At 37.5% G+C, this 20,899-nt stretch overlaps 2 protein-coding genes and 1 pseudogene across 3 annotated transcripts; all 3 read right to left on the reverse strand.

Moving 5' to 3' along the window:
• Positions 1–1,855: 1,855 nt before the first annotated feature.
• Positions 1,856–14,494, reverse strand: LOC132167401 (rhodanese-like domain-containing protein 4A, chloroplastic). Of its 2 annotated transcripts, none has more exons than XM_059578365.1 (4): positions 13,793–14,494; positions 11,899–12,001; positions 10,178–10,420; positions 1,856–1,930 (listed from the first exon to the last, which is right to left on the reverse strand). In XM_059578365.1, the coding sequence occupies exons 1-3, from the start codon at positions 14,452–14,454 to the stop codon at positions 10,199–10,201; spliced, it is 987 nt and encodes a 328-aa protein (XP_059434348.1). In that variant the 5' UTR covers positions 14,455–14,494; the 3' UTR covers positions 1,856–1,930; positions 10,178–10,198. The 2 variants fall into 2 exon arrangements, with proteins under 2 accessions (XP_059434348.1, XP_059434347.1); XM_059578364.1 differs by lacking the exon at positions 1,856–1,930 and adding an exon at positions 8,288–8,500 and having other exon boundaries at positions 13,793–14,493.
• On the reverse strand, positions 2,358–7,707 carry LOC132174324 (STS14 protein-like; annotated as a pseudogene).
• A 1,096-nt stretch (positions 14,495–15,590) lies between the features above and the next one.
• LOC132165420 (TPR repeat-containing protein ZIP4) lies at positions 15,591–20,840 on the reverse strand. Its single transcript, XM_059575973.1, has 5 exons — positions 19,524–20,840; positions 17,613–17,802; positions 17,453–17,485; positions 16,603–17,223; positions 15,591–16,510 (listed from the first exon to the last, which is right to left on the reverse strand). The coding sequence occupies exons 1-5, from the start codon at positions 20,837–20,839 to the stop codon at positions 15,845–15,847; spliced, it is 2,826 nt and encodes a 941-aa protein (XP_059431956.1). The 5' UTR covers position 20,840; the 3' UTR covers positions 15,591–15,844.
• Positions 20,841–20,899: the final 59 nt, after the last annotated feature.

A 20,899-nucleotide genomic window follows, 5' to 3' on the forward strand; every position in this document is an offset into this window, starting at 1 on the left:
TTTAACAAAACACCCGGATACACGTGCACCCTACATCTTTCTCATCTACTGGATGCCGAAACTACTGGCTTTTATCAAAAACACATAACCACATGCTTTACCACAAAGGCACTTTCTTTCTTTTTGAAAAACTTTAAATTTCTTTTTGCTATTTCGGTGGCATAGTTGGGTTTTGTGTCTTTGATGAAGAGCAAGATGGGTATTTTTTATTGTATTAGAGGGAGGAGAGAGCCTATGGAGGATCAATACTCTACAAGTGAACAAGTGAATCTCAAAAGGGATTTCACGGCTAGGGAGAATTTCTTATACGATTTCCCCTGAAAAATAGTTGCCTAGTTGCCTATGTCTTTTGATCTTGACCAACTTCTTCACTGACAACTAGCATAGAGAAAAACTGCAAGCAATTTCAACTGCAAGCAATTTCAAGGAGGAGGGTCTTAGAAAAGATGGGTATTAGGCAACTAGAATAGAGAAAAATATATTTATTGGAAGATTATTATTTACCATAGATTCCCTAAACCGCTCATTCTTGATTGCACAACTGCACGTAATCAGAAAAATAACTTCTGACAAATCAGCCAACAAGAAAAGCAAAGCATTTTTCTTTTTCAATTTAATGGTATCTCAGTACTACTATCTCTATCTCTGTGAAAAAAAATAAAAACCTTGGAGGTGAGAGAGATGCGCTTCCGAGGCTGCTTGCAGCGGAGCAGAACTCCATGACAATGCAAGAGAAATGCGAGGTATCAATCTCAGCGTGGAGAGTGAGCAACAAGGGATGGTCCAACATCTTGGTAACAAGAACAAGAAGATGGTTGTGGAAACACAGAGAAGAGACTGTTATTTATGTGAAGAGTAATGCTGAAAACGAAGATTCATATTATTTTTGTGGTCTTTCAAAATTGACGTGACTCTAAAAATTAATATTAGTTCAAAATTCAATAATAATTTTATGAGAAAACTTCACTTTAGATCCCTGAACTACTACGCATTTTGAAAACACCCCCAAAATTCAAAAAACTCTCAATTTATATCACTGAACTTTCAATTTCAATCAATTTATCCCCTCCGTTAGTTTTAGTCGTTAACTTCTAACGGAAATACCTAAAAAGAACAAATTACCCTTTGTTGTTAAAGGAAATAAAACGTAAATTTGAAATTTTATAAAAAATTCAGGGGTGTAAACATCATTTTATTACTTTTAACGTTTAAAATCTAACAAATTGAGTAAATTAATTGAAATTGAAAGTTCGGGGGTGTAAATTGAGAATTTTTGAATTTTGGAAAGTCTTCTTAAAAGAGAAGGTCTAAAATGAAATTTTTCCTAATTTAAAGAGCTTTTGAGAAGAAAATAAATAAATAAATCTTTGTTTTAGCATCACTATTATACACATGCTCTCAGTGGAGAGGAAGTGCAATATCTCTTGCATTGGTGCCGTACTGCCGTTGTTGCACTCAAGGCACGCAGGTCACGTGACTTTGAACCATTGTAACGGCAACTCTGTTTTGGTTTGCAAGGAAACCCCCGTAGGCCTTCATATTTCCTTTTGTTATTTATCCTTTGAGACCAAACAATTATTTATTTATAATTTTTGCCTAATTTGAATTATATTGTAGTGAATGAAGTATACCATTACAGCAAGTGGATGAATGATAAATGCATATTCTCCTCAAATGATGTAGTGGGAAAGTACTCAATCAGAGACAGAGAGAACTAATTATTGTCAAAATTGGAAATTTAAGAAATAATTTAACCACAATACAGACATTAATGAAAAAAAAAAAAAAAAATTAAGATATATATAAACAAATTAAGTAGCCAAAAAAATGAAATGAGGTTCAACCCAACAGGATTTGCCGCTTGAGATATACAACATCAATTTTGAGGCTCTTAGGAAGATGGGGAAAATGGTGGTTTTAGGTCTGGATCCTGCATCCACAGAGAGATAAATGAATGATACACAAATCATCTGGTTACATTTTCTAATAACATGTAAAGCTTCTTCATACAGGAACTCAAAATCTTCCCCCTCTCCCGCTTTGATTAAAAAAAAAAAAAAAAACAAACAAACAAACACTAATCATAATTTTGTCATAGACAGAGTACCCATTATTCAATAACATAACATTTGATGTTATTGAATATGGACGCTCGCTGGAGGCAAGCTAAACATGGAAAAGGATCCTCTCCATTTCAAAATCCTTCTATTTCCTCTATTTAGTGTATTTTGAAGGGTAGTGTTGTCTAAAAGTTTTAATGATGGTAGTGCATTAAATGTAATACCCTTCAAAATGCACTAAATGGAGGAAATTGAGGGATTTTGAAATGGAGAGGATCCTTTTCCGCTAAACATGTTTCAATACGGTCGCTCGCCGACCGGGTCATAATTACACGTCATAAACACATCTCAATTGTCGCACACCACCCGAGCACAGCCGATCCTTCTTGTATTCCGCCACACAATCTGCGTGTAGTGGCCGTACATCTGACCGGCCTGGCAGGTGTTTGTCAAGTACGTGTAGTATTTCTCTTCATCAGCCCACGCACTCACGGCATCAGCCTGAGTCCACGTGGAGCCGCTACCTCTGTAGATGTTCTCTCCGAGCTTGAAATTGTCTTCCGGGAAAGAATGTTACGCTTTGCAGTCGGATTTTCTCTGGCCAGCCCACCATCTCACATACTTTTCGAGATCGGAATCCCACATCAATGGCAGCTCCCACTTGTACGTCCTGACCATGTTGTGTGCAAACAAGAATTGCAGGGACTCTCCAATGCAGCCCCAACAGAGTTACTTGGAAACTTTGTATATGGTCTCGTTGTCTGGCTTTTTCAGTGCCGGGGAAGATTGGGAAGTGACAAGTAAATCATGATTAATGTTGCTGGTGAGAGTAATGAAGAGGAAGAGAAGCCAAAATGATGTAGGACAGTCCACCGAGCACTGTTCAGCCGAACCGAGGGCCGAACATGTAGGACAGTCCATCGAGAACTGTTCAGCCAAACCGAGGGCCAAGCCTCGGCTCAGGAAATCAAGAACTGAGGAATACTCGAGAAACACTGAGGCACCCTTGACCAAGGCATACTCGGGAAGCTCAATTCTGATATCTGACAGAATCTGTCAGCGCCAAAAGAATATTGTCAGAACTGAGGGCAGGAATATATCAGGGTCGGAATATCAGAAGGGCGGTGATGTCAGAACCATAGTCGGGAAAGCAGCAAAGTTAAAGGCCGCAAAGTTATGTTAGAGCTGCAAGGAATAATGTCAGAACCGACCTTGCCAACAATCGAGGACCAATGAGAAGCTATTGCTGGATTTAGGGAACCAATGGCCAGTTGCCATTGTTCGGCCAATCATGTTAGGGCCAAGTTTATTTAGAATAGTTTGTTAGTTTTCTTTCCTATAAATAGTATGACTTGTAGTATTTTCAAAACCAACTATTTCAACTTGAAACTGTATGTATGAATTGAGAATTGTCTCTTCAAAACTTCTATGAATTTATCAGGAGATTTTATTTTCAACCTGCGGGTTATGTTGTGTGTCAATCTGAGGATTGAGCGTTGATTTATCAGGTCAAGAGACGCAGAAGCTCCTAACCTTTCGGTTACCAAGTCTTCCGCTACGTCACAAAAGGGTCTCATTTTTTTTTCCTTCGGTCGAGGCCTAATTCATATGTATATGAATTTCAGGAACATATATATATGGACACAAATTTCCTCCAAACCAGTTTGGAGGAAATTTCCTTCAATCTACTCTAATAAGTGACAAGTGTCATTCAATATTTTTGGATTTCTAAAAAATTAATGTTTAGGTTCCTAGATTAGTGGAATGACAATAAAGGACTGTTAAAATATTAAAGAAAATATGTGAAAAATGACACTTGTCACTTATTAGAATAAGTTGAAGGAAATTTCCTCCAATTCAATTTGGAGGGTATGTTCTTCCCGTGAGCTCTGTGTTGTTCGTATTATGGGACATTAGAGCCCACGAATACCATGGTGCATTCTAGATCATTCAATATATATGTGGGCGTAAGAAATGCATACAAATGATAGGCAAGTGCGAATTTTTAATCCCACAAGTTCCTAATAAAAACAAATTTTCTAGATACACACAAATTCAAAGCCAAGATAGCTAAGGTACTACCCTCTTGGACGGCACTATTTCCAGAATTCCCTCTGTCTAGTCTCTTTCACCACTTGTTTCATATGAAAATGTTACCGTAAGTATTACGACTTTTACTACAAATTTTTTATGAACAGACCGACCCGTATCAACCAATAAACTATCTCTTGAAGATCATTCATGCTAGTACCCGGTTGAGAATAGGAGAGAATTTTCATCCCCTTTCCAATTCTCTACCTCAAAGTTCATGTGATATCTATTACGTTAGCAACTAAACTATGTCTAAAAGACCATTCATGACTTGATATTTTCATTCCATCTTCAGTCACCCCAGGAACCCAAAAACCCAAATTTTTTTTTTCGGCCACCCCCGTGAACTTGTTAGAAGCTCACTTGGCCTTCAAAATGCCATGAATCGGCCCCGTTTATTGGGCTATGTAGTCCATAACACAAAAACAGAGAAACCCACCATGGCTAGAAAAATCGAATAATTTTTTTTTCTTGATTAGAAAATTGTGAAAATAATAATTAAAACAAACGAAAATGGTTAGAAAATTTTTCCCAACCTTTTTTGCAGACATCCAACTCATTTGGACTTCATGCCCAAAGTTTGGAAAGAAGAAATTTCTCAAAATTTGAAATGAGTCCATGGGTATTACTACAGTTGGAGGAAGAAAGATTAGAGGTGGACTTGTTGGACCATTAAAAAATAATTAATGATAATCTTCACACTCATTTATCACATCAATTTTTTATTGGTATGTGTATTTTAAGTGATTTATCATGTCAGCCACTTAAAAATTAAAATTAAAAATAAAAATGACACTTAAAATACGACATATCAATTGGTGTGAAAGTAACATTAGTCTTAAAAAATAAGAAAATTGTAAAAATTTTTAGTCCATATGATATGAGGTTGTAACAAATAACTTTTATAAGGTGACGCTAGAAGAGTAGCATATCACCTTTTGAATGTGACATTTGGCCCAGAAAGACATAATTTAGTATCGTTTGTACAGCAAACGACTTTTTTCTTGATTCTAGACCTTATGTTTATGGTCTTTTACCAAGCGTCACTGTTCAAACGTTACTAAATGAATAGTGATGTTTTTGGGCATAAATAGTCGTTATTCACATGTCGCTAATTTTTTTTTTTTTTTTTTTGGTAGTGTAGTGCTGGCCGAACACTCTTCAGCCACCTTTCAAAGTATATGAGCTTCTTCCCCAATAACCATGGCAACCATTGAGAGAGAGAGAGAGAGAGAGAGAGAGAGAGAGGAGGATATTATATACACTTTGCAGCTACATGTTATTTCAAACAACAATGTGACTAAAATGTTTTTCGAGGCTGCCAATTTTACACCATGCATAGGGACGGAGCCAGACTTTGGTATGGGTAGGGGTCAAGAGCCAAAAATTTTAGTGGGTAGAGTCCAATAAGCAAAAAAAAAAAAATCCAAATTTTATTTTTCTTGTTTGGGGGGGAGGGCATGGCCTACTAGGCCACCCCTAGTTCCGTCCCTATAATAAATGCATGACATGCACACGACATTCCCAAATCAATATTCTAGAATATTAAATTTGTAATATATACTGAAATCATATTTTTTATAGCATGGAACAATTCTTGATTCTTCGTTAAAACTAAAAAACACTACAACTCATTGATATTTCTATTTATCGTTGTGGATTCCCATCACATAGATGTAACCTTTCATTACCATCCATGGCAAACAAAACAAGACTCTTTATTTCTCTTGAAATGAAAACGAATAATTTCACTGTCTAAATTTTGTTTTGTCGCATGTAATGATGTACATTAACATATTGACATTCATTAGATAAGATACTTATTTTCACATTCAAATGTAAGATATAATTTCTCTGTTTTGTAAAATTATCATGAGTTGTACAGAGATACATGTAAAAGTGCTATAAATCAAATGAATACAACACACGTTTTTGTTAATCAAACCAAAAACAACTTAGAAAGTTTACAATTAAAAGGAAATTTAAAATTTTCAAGCACATGCAAGATTCAATAGTCCCAATCAACTTTTAAATCAATTATTATTTTAAAAATATAAAATTTCAAGATTGATTGACGTTAATATTAATTGTAAGATAAAAATATAATATATATATTATTCTTCAAGAGATGGCTGGTCGTGATTCAAGCAGCCATGGTGTTGGAAAACATCAGTGTCACCAAGTATTCTGCCAATGTTGTCCATGGCATTTTTGGCTGCTCTGTCACCATAGCATGGTGTCCATGGCATTTTTGGCCGTACACTCCTTCCACTGGTAAAGCATATTCCAATGGTTTCCGAAGTTATGATCGGCTCCAACAATATCTTACACATCTGTTGCAAAGATATAAAGCTGCATTTAAATATATATGGTCTCTGTCATACTGTACATATATATATTTATATGGTCTCCTACAAATTATCATTCATTCTCTCAATTTTCAAAATCAACATTAGATATGTGGGTTAATGTAGACTCAACACATGGCTCCACAGATTAAATGGTAATTTTGAAAAGATGGAAGAAAGATAGGGAAGGATGTATAGCTCGTCTCAACTTTAACTTAGTATAATTCGAAGTTCGAACCCTATTTTGAAGTTTCAGTGTTCCGCCTATCTAAAATAACAGCCTAGAATTGACTTAGGAATCGAGGTACAACTTGAAATATTTTGATAGTTTATATATCTGAGTTGCAGGGAGTCATATTTTATTGGTCTTAAGTGCAAATAGGATGTTACATTAGGTGGGTAAAGTCCAATTTACCATTTTTAATTGTTTTTTTTTAAAAAAAAAAAAAATTGAAATTATAAATAGTGTTTTGTGTGTATTGTGTTGTGAAATAAGATGATGTGTCAAAATTTTAAATGAATGGATTTACACCAAAGCCCGATAGAAGTTATAATTGCTAAAATAAAAGAGCTATTTTTCTCCTAAAAGTTGAATCAGAACTGAACATATATTTATTAGAAGATTATTATTTACCATAATTCCCAAAACCGCTCATTCTTGATTGCACAACTGCAAGTAATCACAAGTAATCAGGAAAATAGCTTGTGACAAATCAGACAACAATATAGAATTTAGGTAGAAAAAACAATCATAAATCTAAGATAATAGAAATTGATAACAAGAAAAGCAAAGCATTTTTCTTTTTCAATTTAATGGTATCTCTGTGAAAAACTGTTTAAAAAACCTTGAGGAGTTGAGAGAGACGTGCTTCTGAGGCTGCTTGCAGCGGAGTAGAACTCCATGACAATGCAAGAGAAATGCGAGGCATCAATCTCAGCGTGGAGAGTGAGCAACAAGGGATGGTCCAGCATCCTGGTAACAAAAACAAGAAGATGATTGTGGAAACACAGAGAAGAGACTGTTATTTATGTGAAGAGTAATGCTGAAAAAGAAGATTCATATTATTTTTGTTGTCTTTCAAAATTGACGTGACTTTTTAAATTAATATTAATTCAAAATTTAATAATAATAATTTTAAGAGCTTTTGAGAAGACAAAAAAAAAACAAAAAAGAAAAATCTTTGTTTTAGCATCACTTTTATACCCATGTTCTCAGTGGAGAGAAAGAGCATGTTTAGTGTGCGTTTGAGATGCCTAAAAGTGTGTTTAATACTTAAAAAGTGGGTTTAAAGAAAAAAGTATCGGTTTCGTAAAAAATTTGAAAACGTCTTTAAGGGTCTAAAAAATCAAAAAATGACCAAAATCTACTTTTGGCAAAAACTTAAAAATGCAGCTTTTGAAAAAAAAAAAAAAACGTTTATCGACATAAAAACTTTATTTCTCAAACACAATCTCAAACAGGCTCGAAGTGTCATATCTCTTGCATTGGTGCAGTGGTTGCACTTAAAAGGTATGTGAGAGCAAGGCACACAGGTCACGTGACTTTGGGCCATTATAACGGCAACTCTGTTTTGGTTTGCAAGGAAACCCCCGTAGGCCTTCATATTTCCTTTTGTTATTTATCCTTTGAGACCAAACAATTATTTATTTATAATTTTTTCCTAATTTGAATTATATTGTAGTGAATGAAGTATACCACTGCAGCAAGTGGATGAATGATAAATGCATATTCTCCTCAAATGATGTAGTGGGAAAGTACTCAATCAGAGAGAGAGAGAGAGAGAATAAATTATTGTCAAAATTGGAAATTTAAGGAATAATTTAACCACAATACAGACACTAATGAAAAAAAAAATTAAAAATTAAGATATATATAAACAAATTAAGTAGCCAAAAAAATGAAATGAGGTTCAACCCAACAGGATTTGCCGCTTGAGATATACAACATCAATCTTGAGGCTCTTAGGAAGTAGGGGAAAATGGTGGTTTTAGGTCTGGATCCTGCATCCACAGAGAGATAAATGAATAATACACAAATCATCTGGTTACATTTTCTAATAACATGTAAAGCTTCTTCATACAGGAACTCAAAATCTGTGACCAAATTAGTTGAATTAAAAACACTACAAGAATCATCAACTCATACTATGAAAGCTTGCACCTTTGCCCTGATACAGAAAGCTCAGAGGATAAATAAGAATTACAAAGAAAGTATGGAGAAACAAAACAACCACAAACAACAAGACACAAGTGAAAGACAGTTCATGGATTGCCCTTAATAAAAACTGCCATCTATAGCCTTATAGATTCATCATCTATGAGATACCTATCTATACAATTATTATCTCCCTCAGGACCCTCACAACCTCAACCCAAACTCCGATCCCGTTGTCATAGTACTGCTCGACAAACCATGAGCCTCAAATATTCTTTTTAAGTTGCTGCCAAGAGAGGAAGAGAGCATTTTAGGAAGAGGGTCATTCATTCTGTACTACACTGTGCCCTGTCTTTTATTACTCTCCTTTCTATCTTCTATAAGTAACTTGAGCTAAAAAAAAATTAATGGCTTCCAAAAATAACTTGCACATAAAAACTAAAATAACATGTCCATTGGAACAGACCAATGGACAAGACTGTAGCTTTGATGATAATATTTCCTCCACTTCAACCCCACCAAAAAAAAAAAAATAATAATAATAATAATAATAGTATTTTCCAAGGTTAACAATTCAGCTAAGGAATGAACAATTTTGTGAGCAAGTCATGATATTTACAATTTAATAGTAAGACATTTGGTTGCATTGCATCTAGATTCTACACTGACTTTATTATATAGTTCCAAACTCTTCAGACTTCCTTCCAAATAAAAATATAGTAGCATATGGGATAACTTTTTCCTGACCAAATTTTTTATTTCACTCTTCCAATTTTTGTTTTTGATAAGTAATCGAATTTTTTTATTAAATGAGTAAAGCGCCCCTATGTAAACATGAAGTATACAAAAGGAAACACCTATCTAGACAGAGCAAAACCCCCCAACACCCCCAAGACACCAAGGCAAGAACCACCAACCCTTCTAATCCTATCAGAGTTACAACCAAGGTGAAGGCCCCCACCTTAAACCCTAAAATACTCCACCATCCTTTAGATCCACATAATCAAAACCACCAAAAACTCCCCATGATGAGCTACCAACCCTTCTAATCCTATCAGAGTTACAACCAAGGTGAAGACCCCCACCTTAAACCCTAAACTACTCCACCGCCCTTTAGATCCACATAATCAAAACCACCAAAAGCTCCCCTTGATGACACCCCCATAAAATATGCAAAACGCTACGAGACATGAACCTTGCCTTCGGATAGATACACAGACGGGAACTTTGAACTGAATGATTAATATCTCATTAATTTAATGAGCAAATGACTTTCTGACCAGACAAAAAAAAAACCATGAGCCCCTCCAAACATAACATGAGATATTAATCATTCAGTTCAAAGTTTCAATAGAGGTTGTCATTCCTGAAGGTGGCAACCAAATTCATTCATGAAAAGTAAAAGGCAGAAGTTCATTCTTTGCATATATAAATAGATTTACATTTCTATAACTTACCATATTTATTTTAGGCATATTACACCCAAACACGCAAACAGAGAGAGAAAGAGAAGATGGACATACATTACCACAGGGAGAGGATAATCAAGAACCACTTTTCATGTCTGGTATGGATTCTGTTGACTTGTTTAGATGACCATCATTTTTCCAATTTTCTTCTATAGAAATATAAGCAGAAGAGGTAGCATTATTTGTATCTTCAGTTTGCTGAATAACTCCTCCATTCATCCTACGTTTTCGAGAAGTTTTAACTTTCTTCTTGGGATAGATATGCACAGAAGGTGGCAAAAGAGAATCCTGTATCGCCTACAAAAATACAAAACTGAAAAAAGTTACCACTTTAACAAATGTCAGACAGAAATTCTTAAAGCAAGAAGACATATAAGAGTAAATGAGCACAAATTCAACGATATTACCAAAGAAGGTGTCAAGATGCACCTTTCCTAAAGTTTAACAAAAATCAACATATCTCCTTTCTTTTGAGGTGAAATGATGGAAAGTATTATTAATTTGAATATGACATATGTACAAGGTAGACATGAACCCATGGGCAGCACACCTAATGCCCAAGAAAAAAGAAAAAGTGCCGCAATTAGTTCCTTTAATTCAGAAACAAATACAAAGACATACGGAAAAAAGAAAAGAAAAAAAGAATGTGCTTTCTGGACTGCTGATTTGTATTCCATAAAATGATAAAAAAACCTTCATTTATAATCATTTACCTCCACCTATTAAGTAGAAAAGCTTCATTTGCAATGCACAGACCCTATACTAGAGAGAGAAAATAAAAAATAAAAGATAATTTTATTGAGCTCTATCCTCTTTCATTTCCTTGCTAATGGAAAGCCTTTGTGTCTCTAACATTTCTTCAAGATTGCATCAACTAATAGGTAAAATCTGCAGATAAAATATGAAATATCCAAAGACGAATATGTTTACACGTCTCTTTACGTGTCTGCATTATAGTTCTAATATGTAATTGTGTTAAGAGTAAAACTCGCCTGGGTTTATTTGTTCTTCAGTGCTCTGTTTCCCAATATCAAGTCTTTATTTAAAAAGATAAGAACTCATTTCTAGCCAACTCCCTGACTGCTGTAATATAATACAACACCTCAGGTTCTTTACTCTGTAAACCAGATTCTAGTAGTACTTTCCCTAGATTTCATAACCCAAATAATTGGAATATAAGCCTTCCTTGAATTAAGACAACCACTTAAAAGCTTCATTAGCATTTTTATCTTTTTGATCAACCTGGGTCTTGAACTAATTATTCAAAAAAATTAATTGTGTCACAGAGTGGAACTTAAAAAGAAAAAAAAAGAAAAAAAAGAATCAACACTAAGCTTCTCAGTGAATCTCTAAGCTTCAGAAATTTAACAAACTTCATGCAGTTATTGAAGGGTCTGGAAGCAGATTAAAATCCATACAGAAGAACATTTTATTAGGAAACACGAAATTTTGATTTGGAAGTGTTATATTGCATTTTCAAGAGGGCATCAACACTCTGCACATACACAATTCTCTCTTTGTATTGTACCCTGCATTCATGTACAGCAGATACACATGATCAACCTAGAAGTGACTTGGTCTCTTCATATCCAACCAACTAATCAGCTCTACATGTCATTTGTAGTTAGTATTAACAAATATGGATCTCAAAAGAGCGTACCATTATTGCAACAACTGTAGATTAGACTACAGCTATATGAAAGGAAACTAAGTTCCAAGCTATTTCTATGGGTGAAAAAAAAAGGGTACAGTGAAAAAGAACGAAAAAAGCATACCATCCAACCCTTTTCACCTCTGACTCCACCCCTGATTGCGTAGGCCTCCTTGAAACCATTCTTGAATAACAATTCCGCCACTTTCATGGAATTACCATCAAAACTACCTTACAAAAAGAGAAACTAGCGATGAAATTAAGGACATGCTTCATACAAAAAAAGGCTATCTAAAATGTCATCCATTCTTTACACCATAGACATATATGCCATACAAAGCATTTATTATTAAGAAAGAAAAGTGAAGTAGTAAGACAACTATATGCTTTACAGTTAACTAGGTGGTCAACCACCTACAATGCATATTTTGTAAGTCATAAATTTCAAATAGGAAGTAGTATACCAATAGCTAAATTAGCCATTCAACAACAACAACAAAAGAGAAAAATAAAACAAAAAATAAAAACTGAACTGAACTAAGCTTATGCCTAGACAAGACTACTTATACCAAACAAAATTGGGAAAGATGGTGCCAGTCTACAAGCTTTCTATGCACAGATAATTTCATTCTAACATTTATAAAATCTCTCCAAGTCACAAATCAAGTTCACATCAAATCAGGTTGAGTTAGGGCAACACAATCTGGCTGCCATCTCTGACAAATTATTTATTTATTCAGTATAATTTGCAAGCGCAGCTGTTGGAGGATGATTCCACTTTGCTTGATGCGGTGTATCTGGAGAGAAAGAAATGACTGAAGCCTTGAAAGAAGAATGTGAGATGACGGTGGCAGAGTTAAGGCCTTCTTCTTTAATACCCTTTTCCATTGGGGGATTGCTTTTGATTGTTCTTATATTTCTAGTTTTCATGACTTTTTTTTGCTCTTTTTTTCTTTATGGGATTATGTGTTTCTCTTGTATACTTCATGTATATTTGGGCACATCCTCTGGTTTTAATGAATTTTGATTAACTTAACAAAAACAATTAATAATTTGCAAGCTTCTTAGGAAGAATGGCGCATTGTTATTGTCCCTGTGGATATGAAGAGCAGAACTGACTCCCAATGAGTGTATTCAGCTACGCATTGTACTTACCAAAGCAGTTTGGTATGGAAATTTCTAGTCGAATGTTATCCAAAGCAGTTGAAGGAAAGTTTATAGAGGGTTCCATGTTGGGTGAGGTCATGGTGCAAATATGGAGATTTTGCATTAATAATTTGCACATGATCCTATTTTGCAATGCAGTACTTACCAACTTAGAGCCATCAGGTGTGTTTTACTTTATTTTGAAGTTTGTATCCGGGTTAAAGATGAATTTGGGCAAGAGTGAGTCACACATGTGGATGATGTGGTAGAAACATCTCACTCGGCTACAATGTTAGGTTGCAAGGTGAGCTTATTGACAATGATAACTTAAGACTGTCTCTGTGGTCATCTTTTAAGGCTCGTTTGGTTTGGAATTCTATCATTGAAAATATGGAGGATCTAGCAGCTTGGGAAAAAAAAAATGTATTTGTCAAAAGGAGGAAGACTTACTCTTCTCAAAAATGGTTTATCCAGCTTACCAACCTACATTCTGTCCTTCCACTCATGTAGCTAGCGGGCTAGAGAAGTTGCAAAAGAGATTTTTTTTGAAAGGGGCGGGGGAGGAATTTTCATTTCATCTAGTGGACTAGGATAAAATTTGTTCTTCAGGCTGATCATTTGGGCGTGAAGAAACTGAGTACTTTTAAACAAGGCTTATTGAGGTCAACACTTTGCTACATTTCTAGAATCCCTTTCTCCAAAATTGAACAACTAAGCTCAAAAAACACCTAAAGAAAAAGGCTTAGAAACCAAAGAACATTTTTTTCTTTTCTGTTCTGCTCCAATTTTCAACGCTCCATTCATACATGTTCTTTCTCAAACGACATGAGCTTCTTCCAACCTTTAAAAAAGTCCAAAAAAATTGCACTTACTTGTCTAGAACACAGACCACAGTGCTTGCCACGTCTCCAAAGCTTTCCAACACCTTCTTCACAAACCCATCTTCATCTCCCTCAGAAAACTCAACCTGCACCACACCCTTATTCAGAATCGTCAAATTTGGAGACCCCATGTACTTCAAAGTCTTCTTGTCCCTAATATCTAAGAGCTGCGCATTGGGGTCATCCCGGAGTTTCTTAAATGCGTCAATGGCAGAGACGAACTTGTATTTTCTCAAGTACTCTTCGGTGAGAGGTATGACAACCAGCCAAATGAAGGTACACCCAGCAACAAAAAAAGGGTTCCTGGTGAGAAAGTCATCAATTGCAAGTACGATTGACTCGAGGTTAATTTTGTCGGATACTTGGTCGGTGGAGGAGACAACAGCCTCGGAAGCAAGGGAAGGAAGAGGGGTGAGGAGGTTGAGAAGAGCGAAAGAAAAATGGGTTTTTGTTGGATTTTGAAGATGGTTTTGGAATGGGGTTTTGTGGGCGGCGGGGAATTGGGTTTGGCGAGAAGTGGAAATGGGGATGGGAATGGAGTTTGGGAGAGGAGAGGTGGGTTTGAAGATGGCCAGTTTCTGGGTTTTGAGGTGGGTTTGGAGGACGGGTGGACAGGAGCAGAGCACCATTGAAAGAGACTCCATCAGAACCATTTGGAGTGAGGGAGAGAGATAGAGGATAAAGGAGTTATTGCTTCGCGCTAAAGTACAACTACCATACAATTAAAACCAACTAAGTAGTTCAATCGGTTAGGATCACGCCTAATGAAGCGGAGGTCACTAGTTCGAATCCCTCTCCCCCTATTATGTGGACATGTCAACAAAAAAAAAAACCAACTAACTACTCATAAAAAAAAAAAATAATAATAATAAAATAAAGAAAAATATCAAACTCCAAATACAAAACTGCAATGCTATTCTTCGAACTAGCTTTACATCAATTTACTTGGCATGTATTTTAAATGATTTGTTTAAAATACATTATATTAATCGATGGAAAACTAATGTAAATGGAAATATTATTCAAAACAAAAAATAAATAAATAATATTACTCTTCACATTCATTTCACACAAACTAATATAACATTTTAAATAGTAAACTATGACAGTGTGTTACTCACTTAAAAAACAAAAAATAGGACAAGATAAAGTGGTCACTTCATTTTTTCACAAATGTAGAACAAGTGGAAATGGTTAGAAGATGTTTAGAAAAAGAAATCATGCTTTTATCCTATTTTGTTGAAGTTGTAATTTCACTAGGTCTTTGAATTTGTTTTTGTAACAATGAGTAATTGACAATTATATATATATTCTTTTATTCTTTTATTCTTTTTTTCTTCTTTTGAGGACGAAGAACCCTTCTAAGGTAGGATCACTTTATGTACTCATCTCTATCGGATAAACTTCGAATCAGTGCAACGCGTCCCTTCTACACAGATCGAGTAATACTCCGACGTCACATAGGCTAACCCTAAAAATATGTTTGCACCCAAAATGATTTGAATCTTAGGCCTAATAAAAAGACCACAAAGACCAAGGAGAAGTGCTAGGGAGCCAAGTAAATGAACCCAAAAAAATTTCCAAACTGACGTAGCAGATTGTAAGTAGCAAACAAGGAAGATAGAATTGCATTTTTTTAATTTAAAAACCATTTCCATGTCAGTTTAAAAAAAATTTTGGGTTCATTTATTTGGCTCCCTAACACTTCTCAAGGCCAAGACCCTTACCATTTGAGCAAACCCCTTAGAATTAGATAAAACATAATTCCGAACTGTCTGAAATTCTCCCATATTTCGCCATAGTCGTTCCATGCATGATACAATAGACAATAAGACTTCTTTGGACTCGAAAGATAAGCTGATATACAACTCAGAATGATGACCCTATTAGCCTAAAATGACCCAATTTGAATCACAAGGGGTCAGTTTTGTATGCACCGAAAAGTTTTTTTTTTTTTTTTTTTTTTTGTGTGTGTGTGTGTGTTCTGTATGACAAGGACAAGGATCATGTCTCACTAATTTCCTGTACAACAAGATATTCACATCATATTATTTGCTGAGGCCTGCTTTCAATATCATTCTGCCCATGAAATTTCTTTTTGAAGCCATCAACAAAGTCCTCCATGCATGCCCTGTAAGTTTCCATTCCTGGAATGCGCTTAGTAAGTTCCAGGCCGACATTCATCCATTTCTCGGCTGTTTCAATCTGCCCCATCCGCACTGGCAGCGCTGCGCGATTCCACGCCGTCATGGCAAGCCATTTTCCCTCTTCTGTAGGATACTCTCCTTCCTTCAACCCCACCATTATCTGGTAAGCTTGCTTGTACATGCCATATACAGCATCATCATCTGTATCACCCTTGTGAATGCTTGTTACCGCGATAAGCTTCCGCACAATAAGAGCAATGTTTTGATAATCCGGCGAGGGGGAGGAAAGGAAGGTGGAGAGGCACTCATTTAGAGCAAAGGTGGCTACTTCGTGATTGGATTGCGGACCCTGGGAGGCATTAAAGCCTATCTGAAGGAGGTGCTTGGGATTGCAAGCTTTTGAGCTGGCAAAACTCTTCACAAGGAGTTGCTGTGCTGCTGAATCATTTAGCCTTCCTTGCATATCATAGGCACTGAAGGTGTATATAAAGAAGAGATCAGGCTCAAGGGTGGTGATTTGATCATCATGTAGCTGAGTCCCAGTTGAGATTGATTTCAGTATCTGCATCCATGAAAGAATTGATTTTGAGTGTGAAAAATTGAGGCATCGGCTTTATGAATCAAGCAAATGACTAATAATGCATGCATTTATACCTTCCCTGCTCTATCAAGCAGTTCTATAGCTTGCTTCACTTCAGAGTCTGACAATGTAGCCTTCCTTTGATTCTCTGAAGCTATCATGGCAGATACAGTCAATATTAACGACTTACAAACCATAACATTATTTTCTTCCACTTGCCCGTCAATAGGAATACAGTAGAATTCTGAAGCCAATCTCAAAAATTCAGCACATAGTTCATAGTTATTCAACTTCCCAGTTTTTGTCCCTAAATTCCATGATGTCACGGCAAACCAATTCCGCTCCCGTCTTCCTACCTCTTCTTTTCCAAAGAAGAGATCAGGACCAAGCTCAGATCCTCGGTTATGAGCACGTTTTATAAATTTCAGAACTTCCAGCTCGTTGCCAGGCTCTTCAGAAAGGATTGTGACAAGGGTGCGTAGGACTACAATTTCTGTTGTTGGCATGGATTTTCCTGGGGCATAGAAGTTTAGCAGATTCGATAGAGCAGCCACAGCCACAGGAAGAGCATGGCAAGCAACAGCTTCATGGGCTGAGAGGGAGAGAAAGTCGGTTGAAAAATCGAGGCAGGTTGTCATGGCTTGGATTTGAGTGATAGCATCACTGTGGTCATTCTTTTGCAGGTAAATCTTGAACTGTATTAAACAGATATGTCAAGTTTGCAAAATTATCAATTAAATAATGTTGGAAAATATGAGAAGGGTGTATTTGTTATCAAGCTTAGCATTAGTCTAAGAGTGGCAATATTTTTCAGGCATGTCTACCCGCACATGCAGGCAAGCACGTGCACGTGTGTGCGGCCCTACATGTGTGGGTGTGTGTTTGAGAGAGAGAGAGAGAGAGAGAGAGAGAGAGAGAGAGCACCTTAAGGAAAGCAGAGGCTATGTTGGGCTCTAGCTGCGGAAAAACAAAAGCATTACAAAGTCATTCCCAGAAGAGGAAAAAATAAACTAGTTCTAAGCATTTAAAGATCTTAATTATCTCGGAGACAGAAGTCCCAACTAGTAGTTGATATTTAGGATACCTTTTCAGCCTCATTGATGTATTCTTGAGCTCGATCAAGCTGAGAGAGGCCAAGATGGCAGAGACACAAGACTCTAAAGCCCTTGGCCCGGAGAATTTTGCTCTCTATGTCATATGGAATATAAAGCATGGATTTTTCAAACATCTCTGCACTTGTCCCATAATCTTTTGATCGAAAGAAGTCTGCAGCACTGTAACACGAAGACAGAAAATGGTTGAAATAAATGGACTTGAATTGAAAAGGAGTGCTTTCAATAAACATCATCTGTTCATACATTTAGTGTTTCCATCAAGGAAGTTCCTTTCAAATTGTTACGAGGCAGAGGGCGTTGATATGTTCTTACACACCGCTTAGGCTAAGTCATGTGTCCGTGCTTTCATTGCCACATGATAGTATACATGACTCTATAGCATGCCAGATTCATTTGCTTGAACATAATATATGAACAGTACCACATGTACACAACTAAAATTGCTATGATACACAAGGCAATAATACTTTTTTCTATAAGATAGCAATATATATCACATTGCTCTCTTATAATGGACTGTCCAAGCCAGATCCTTAACCCTCTTTCATAGGAAACTGGGGGAATCAAATGGCATTATATTCTCTTTAACATCAAATCTTGGGACAACTTAGGAAATTACTTTTGTATAAAATTCTCTTTAATGGAATATTTTTAATATTCCATTAAAAATATTCATGATATAAAGTTGAAGATAGAAAAACGTGCCCTATGTAAAATGTACTTCCAAGAAATGGTAGAAAACATGAGTGAGGTTCATGTTTGGGGTATCCGACCAAGCAACAAGAACACTCGGACCCTCTGTGTCAACTTGAGGAAACAATTTCTATAAACAATGAAAGTCCCACTTAAACACTACAAGAGAATACATGAGAATCCAAGAGAAGCCGCCAAAGAAGTTGAACAAAAGGTCTAATAAATCTCCAATTTAAGTGACAATATCTCCAAGGACCATTAAATCCAATCTTGCCCATTCGGTTGTGTTGGCCACATCTCCTCAATGCAATAATCCTCTTACGGTCCTTGAATATGGCTTATGCAGAGGTGCCTTGATAACACCATTGGTTCTTCCAAAGTGTTTTTATTTATTTTATTTTATGAATTCTTCCAAAGTTATTGCCCTAATATTGTAGACCTTTCTAGTTGTGCAAAAGCCTTGATTCACCAAGTAAATAGAGCAGCTCAGATAGAAGACTTGAGCAGCGATCAATCCCTAATCTTTGGAAGGAAGATACATCCTAAAATTCCTTGGCAGTGAACTAATGAAGATCTCAAGAACGCTACTCTTATGATGCATGAACTGCAGAGGCTTTTTAAAACACTGCCCAAGATGTCAAATCGATAAAATATCTTAAATGCCTTCTTTTTTGGAGTGAACATGAAGATTCTACCTTCTTCAAAGCTACTTTTAAAAGTGAGAGCTTTTGCTTTCGGGGACTCTTTTGAGGGCTTTTCGTCCTAGATAAAAAAGACTTGAGTAATGAGAAAAGAGCTACAGAGTGAAGAAAAGGGAATAAGAGGACTGAAATATTTAAAGTATTAAGCATTTGGTTCATTTTGGAACTCAAACATGAGAATCAAAAAGAGAAATGATTTGAAATGCCTCCATTTCTTAAAACAATTTTAAAACAAATTTCCTCAATTTCTGTTGTTTTTTTTTTTAAATATGAAGCAGAGTCCTGGTAAAATCAATCCAACTGATTTTGTTATGCATGCAGCACATTTTTGTACAAACTTTGATTTATCACATTAACTATAGTTATAAATTTCTAACGCAAACAGAAAACATACTAGGGCTAGATCTCATTCTAGTTAAACATAGAGGTTTTGGATTCAATTATGCTATATGTCTAGGAATTTATGTACGTGATTATTGGACTTACCAATTCCAAAGCACAGCGTGCATTGACATCCTCTCCTTTGCCGCGGCCTCACCGGCGAATAGCGCCACCACTCTCTCGTCGGAGACTAGCTCCGCCGCTACTTTAGCCCTCACTTTAGAATCAGAACCACCCTCACCAACCACGCGGTGGGCAAGCCTCACAGCTGCTCCGGCGCTGATGTGACACCGGGCCAACAAACCCAAGAACACGTCCTTGGCAGTCTCGGAACCCGCCGTCCCCGTCGCCTGGAAGTACGCCTCCACGGCGGACATCCAAATGTCCTGCGGAACGCCCTTATTTACCGCCATGCCCCTCAGCTCCTTCTCCGCTTCCCCGTACCTCCCTAGCCCTAGCCAAGCCTTCACTGCCAACACTGGAAGGCTCGGATGGCAGTGGTCCCCACTCTGATCTCTCAGAACCCTCACGCACTTGATCACGCTCTCGTACTCTCCCTTTTGCAAATGGACGGCCGAGATGAACCGAAGCGTCTTAGCTCTTAGTTCCCTGAGATCGGCCGCACTGGATCCCGCTCCGAGTCCTTTCTCGCAAAGATCCAACGCTTCGTTCATGAGCTTCAGAGCTTCGCTATTGCTACTCTGATCGTCCTTCGATACCAAACCCTTGCCAAACGCCAAGTACTGGTTCGCGAGAGCCCAGTAGTGCTGGGCGGACCCGAATAGCAAGCTCTTGGACCGGTTCAGGAGCGCCAGAGCCAGATTCCGGTCGGAGGACTCCCAGGCGGTGCGGGATCTCGCGAGATTGAGGTCGAGGAGGAGCTTCCTCTCCCCGGCGCCGGAGACATCGCCGGGATGGAGCTCGGATACGAGGTCAGTGGCGCTAACGAAGCAGGCGGAGGCGAGGTCGAGCCTGCGGAGGTCGTGCCAGAGGAGGCCAGTCTTGTGGTAGAACGCTGCGGCCTTGAGCGCCGGAGAGGGGACGCCAGGGACGTTGCCGGCGAGGGCGAGGATGGCGGCGGAAACGTGGCGGAGTTCGGCATGGTGCTCGGCGGAAGCAGAGGAGCGGCGGAAGGAGGCGGCGTTGGAGAGGTCGACGCAGGCGTTCCAGAGGCGGAAGCTGAGCTTCCATAGGTGGAGCTTGAGGTCGTTGTTGAAGGGGGCGAGGAGAGTAAGTTGAGCGAGGGATCGGCGGAGATCGGAGGAGAGGGTGCGAAGGGAGGAGGAGTTGTCGTCTTGGGAGGCGGAAGGGGAGAGTTGCTCGAGTTGTTTGATGGAGGATTCGATTTGGGAGAGGAGGAGTTGGTGGGGAGAGGAGTCTTTCTGGGTTGCAACGGGGGATGAGATCTCTGCGATTCTCATTTTCTTTTGGCGCCAATGCAATGATTCGAACTTCTTTATATATATATATAATATATATAA

This window comes from Corylus avellana, chromosome ca1 (genome assembly GCF_901000735.1).
Source record: "Corylus avellana chromosome ca1, CavTom2PMs-1.0".
Classification (NCBI taxonomy): Eukaryota; Viridiplantae; Streptophyta; class Magnoliopsida; order Fagales; family Betulaceae; genus Corylus; species Corylus avellana.

What these genes read in the sequence shown, in the direction of transcription:
- LOC132167401 (XM_059578365.1), bottom strand. Translation starts at nt 14,454, where the DNA reads ATGGTTCTGATGGAGTCTCTTTCAATGGTGCTCTGCTCCTGTCCACCC. An exon ending in GTGGTCTGTGTTCTAGACAA is followed by an intron (nt 12,002 to 13,792) that starts GTAAGTGCAATT and finishes TTTGTAAGGTAG; the next exon opens with TTTTGATGGTAATTCCATGA. An exon ending in GAGGTGAAAAGGGTTGGATG is followed by an intron (nt 10,421 to 11,898) that starts GTATGCTTTTTT and finishes GTATTTTTGTAG; the next exon opens with GCGATACAGGATTCTCTTTT.
- LOC132165420 (XM_059575973.1), bottom strand. Translation starts at nt 20,839, where the DNA reads ATGAGAATCGCAGAGATCTCATCCCCCGTTGCAACCCAGAAAGACTCC. An exon ending in TAGCCTCTGCTTTCCTTAAG is followed by an intron (nt 17,224 to 17,452) that starts GTGCTCTCTCTC and finishes TGTTTAATACAG; the next exon opens with TTCAAGATTTACCTGCAAAA. An exon ending in TGCTTGATAGAGCAGGGAAG is followed by an intron (nt 16,511 to 16,602) that starts GTATAAATGCAT and finishes TCATGGATGCAG; the next exon opens with ATACTGAAATCAATCTCAAC.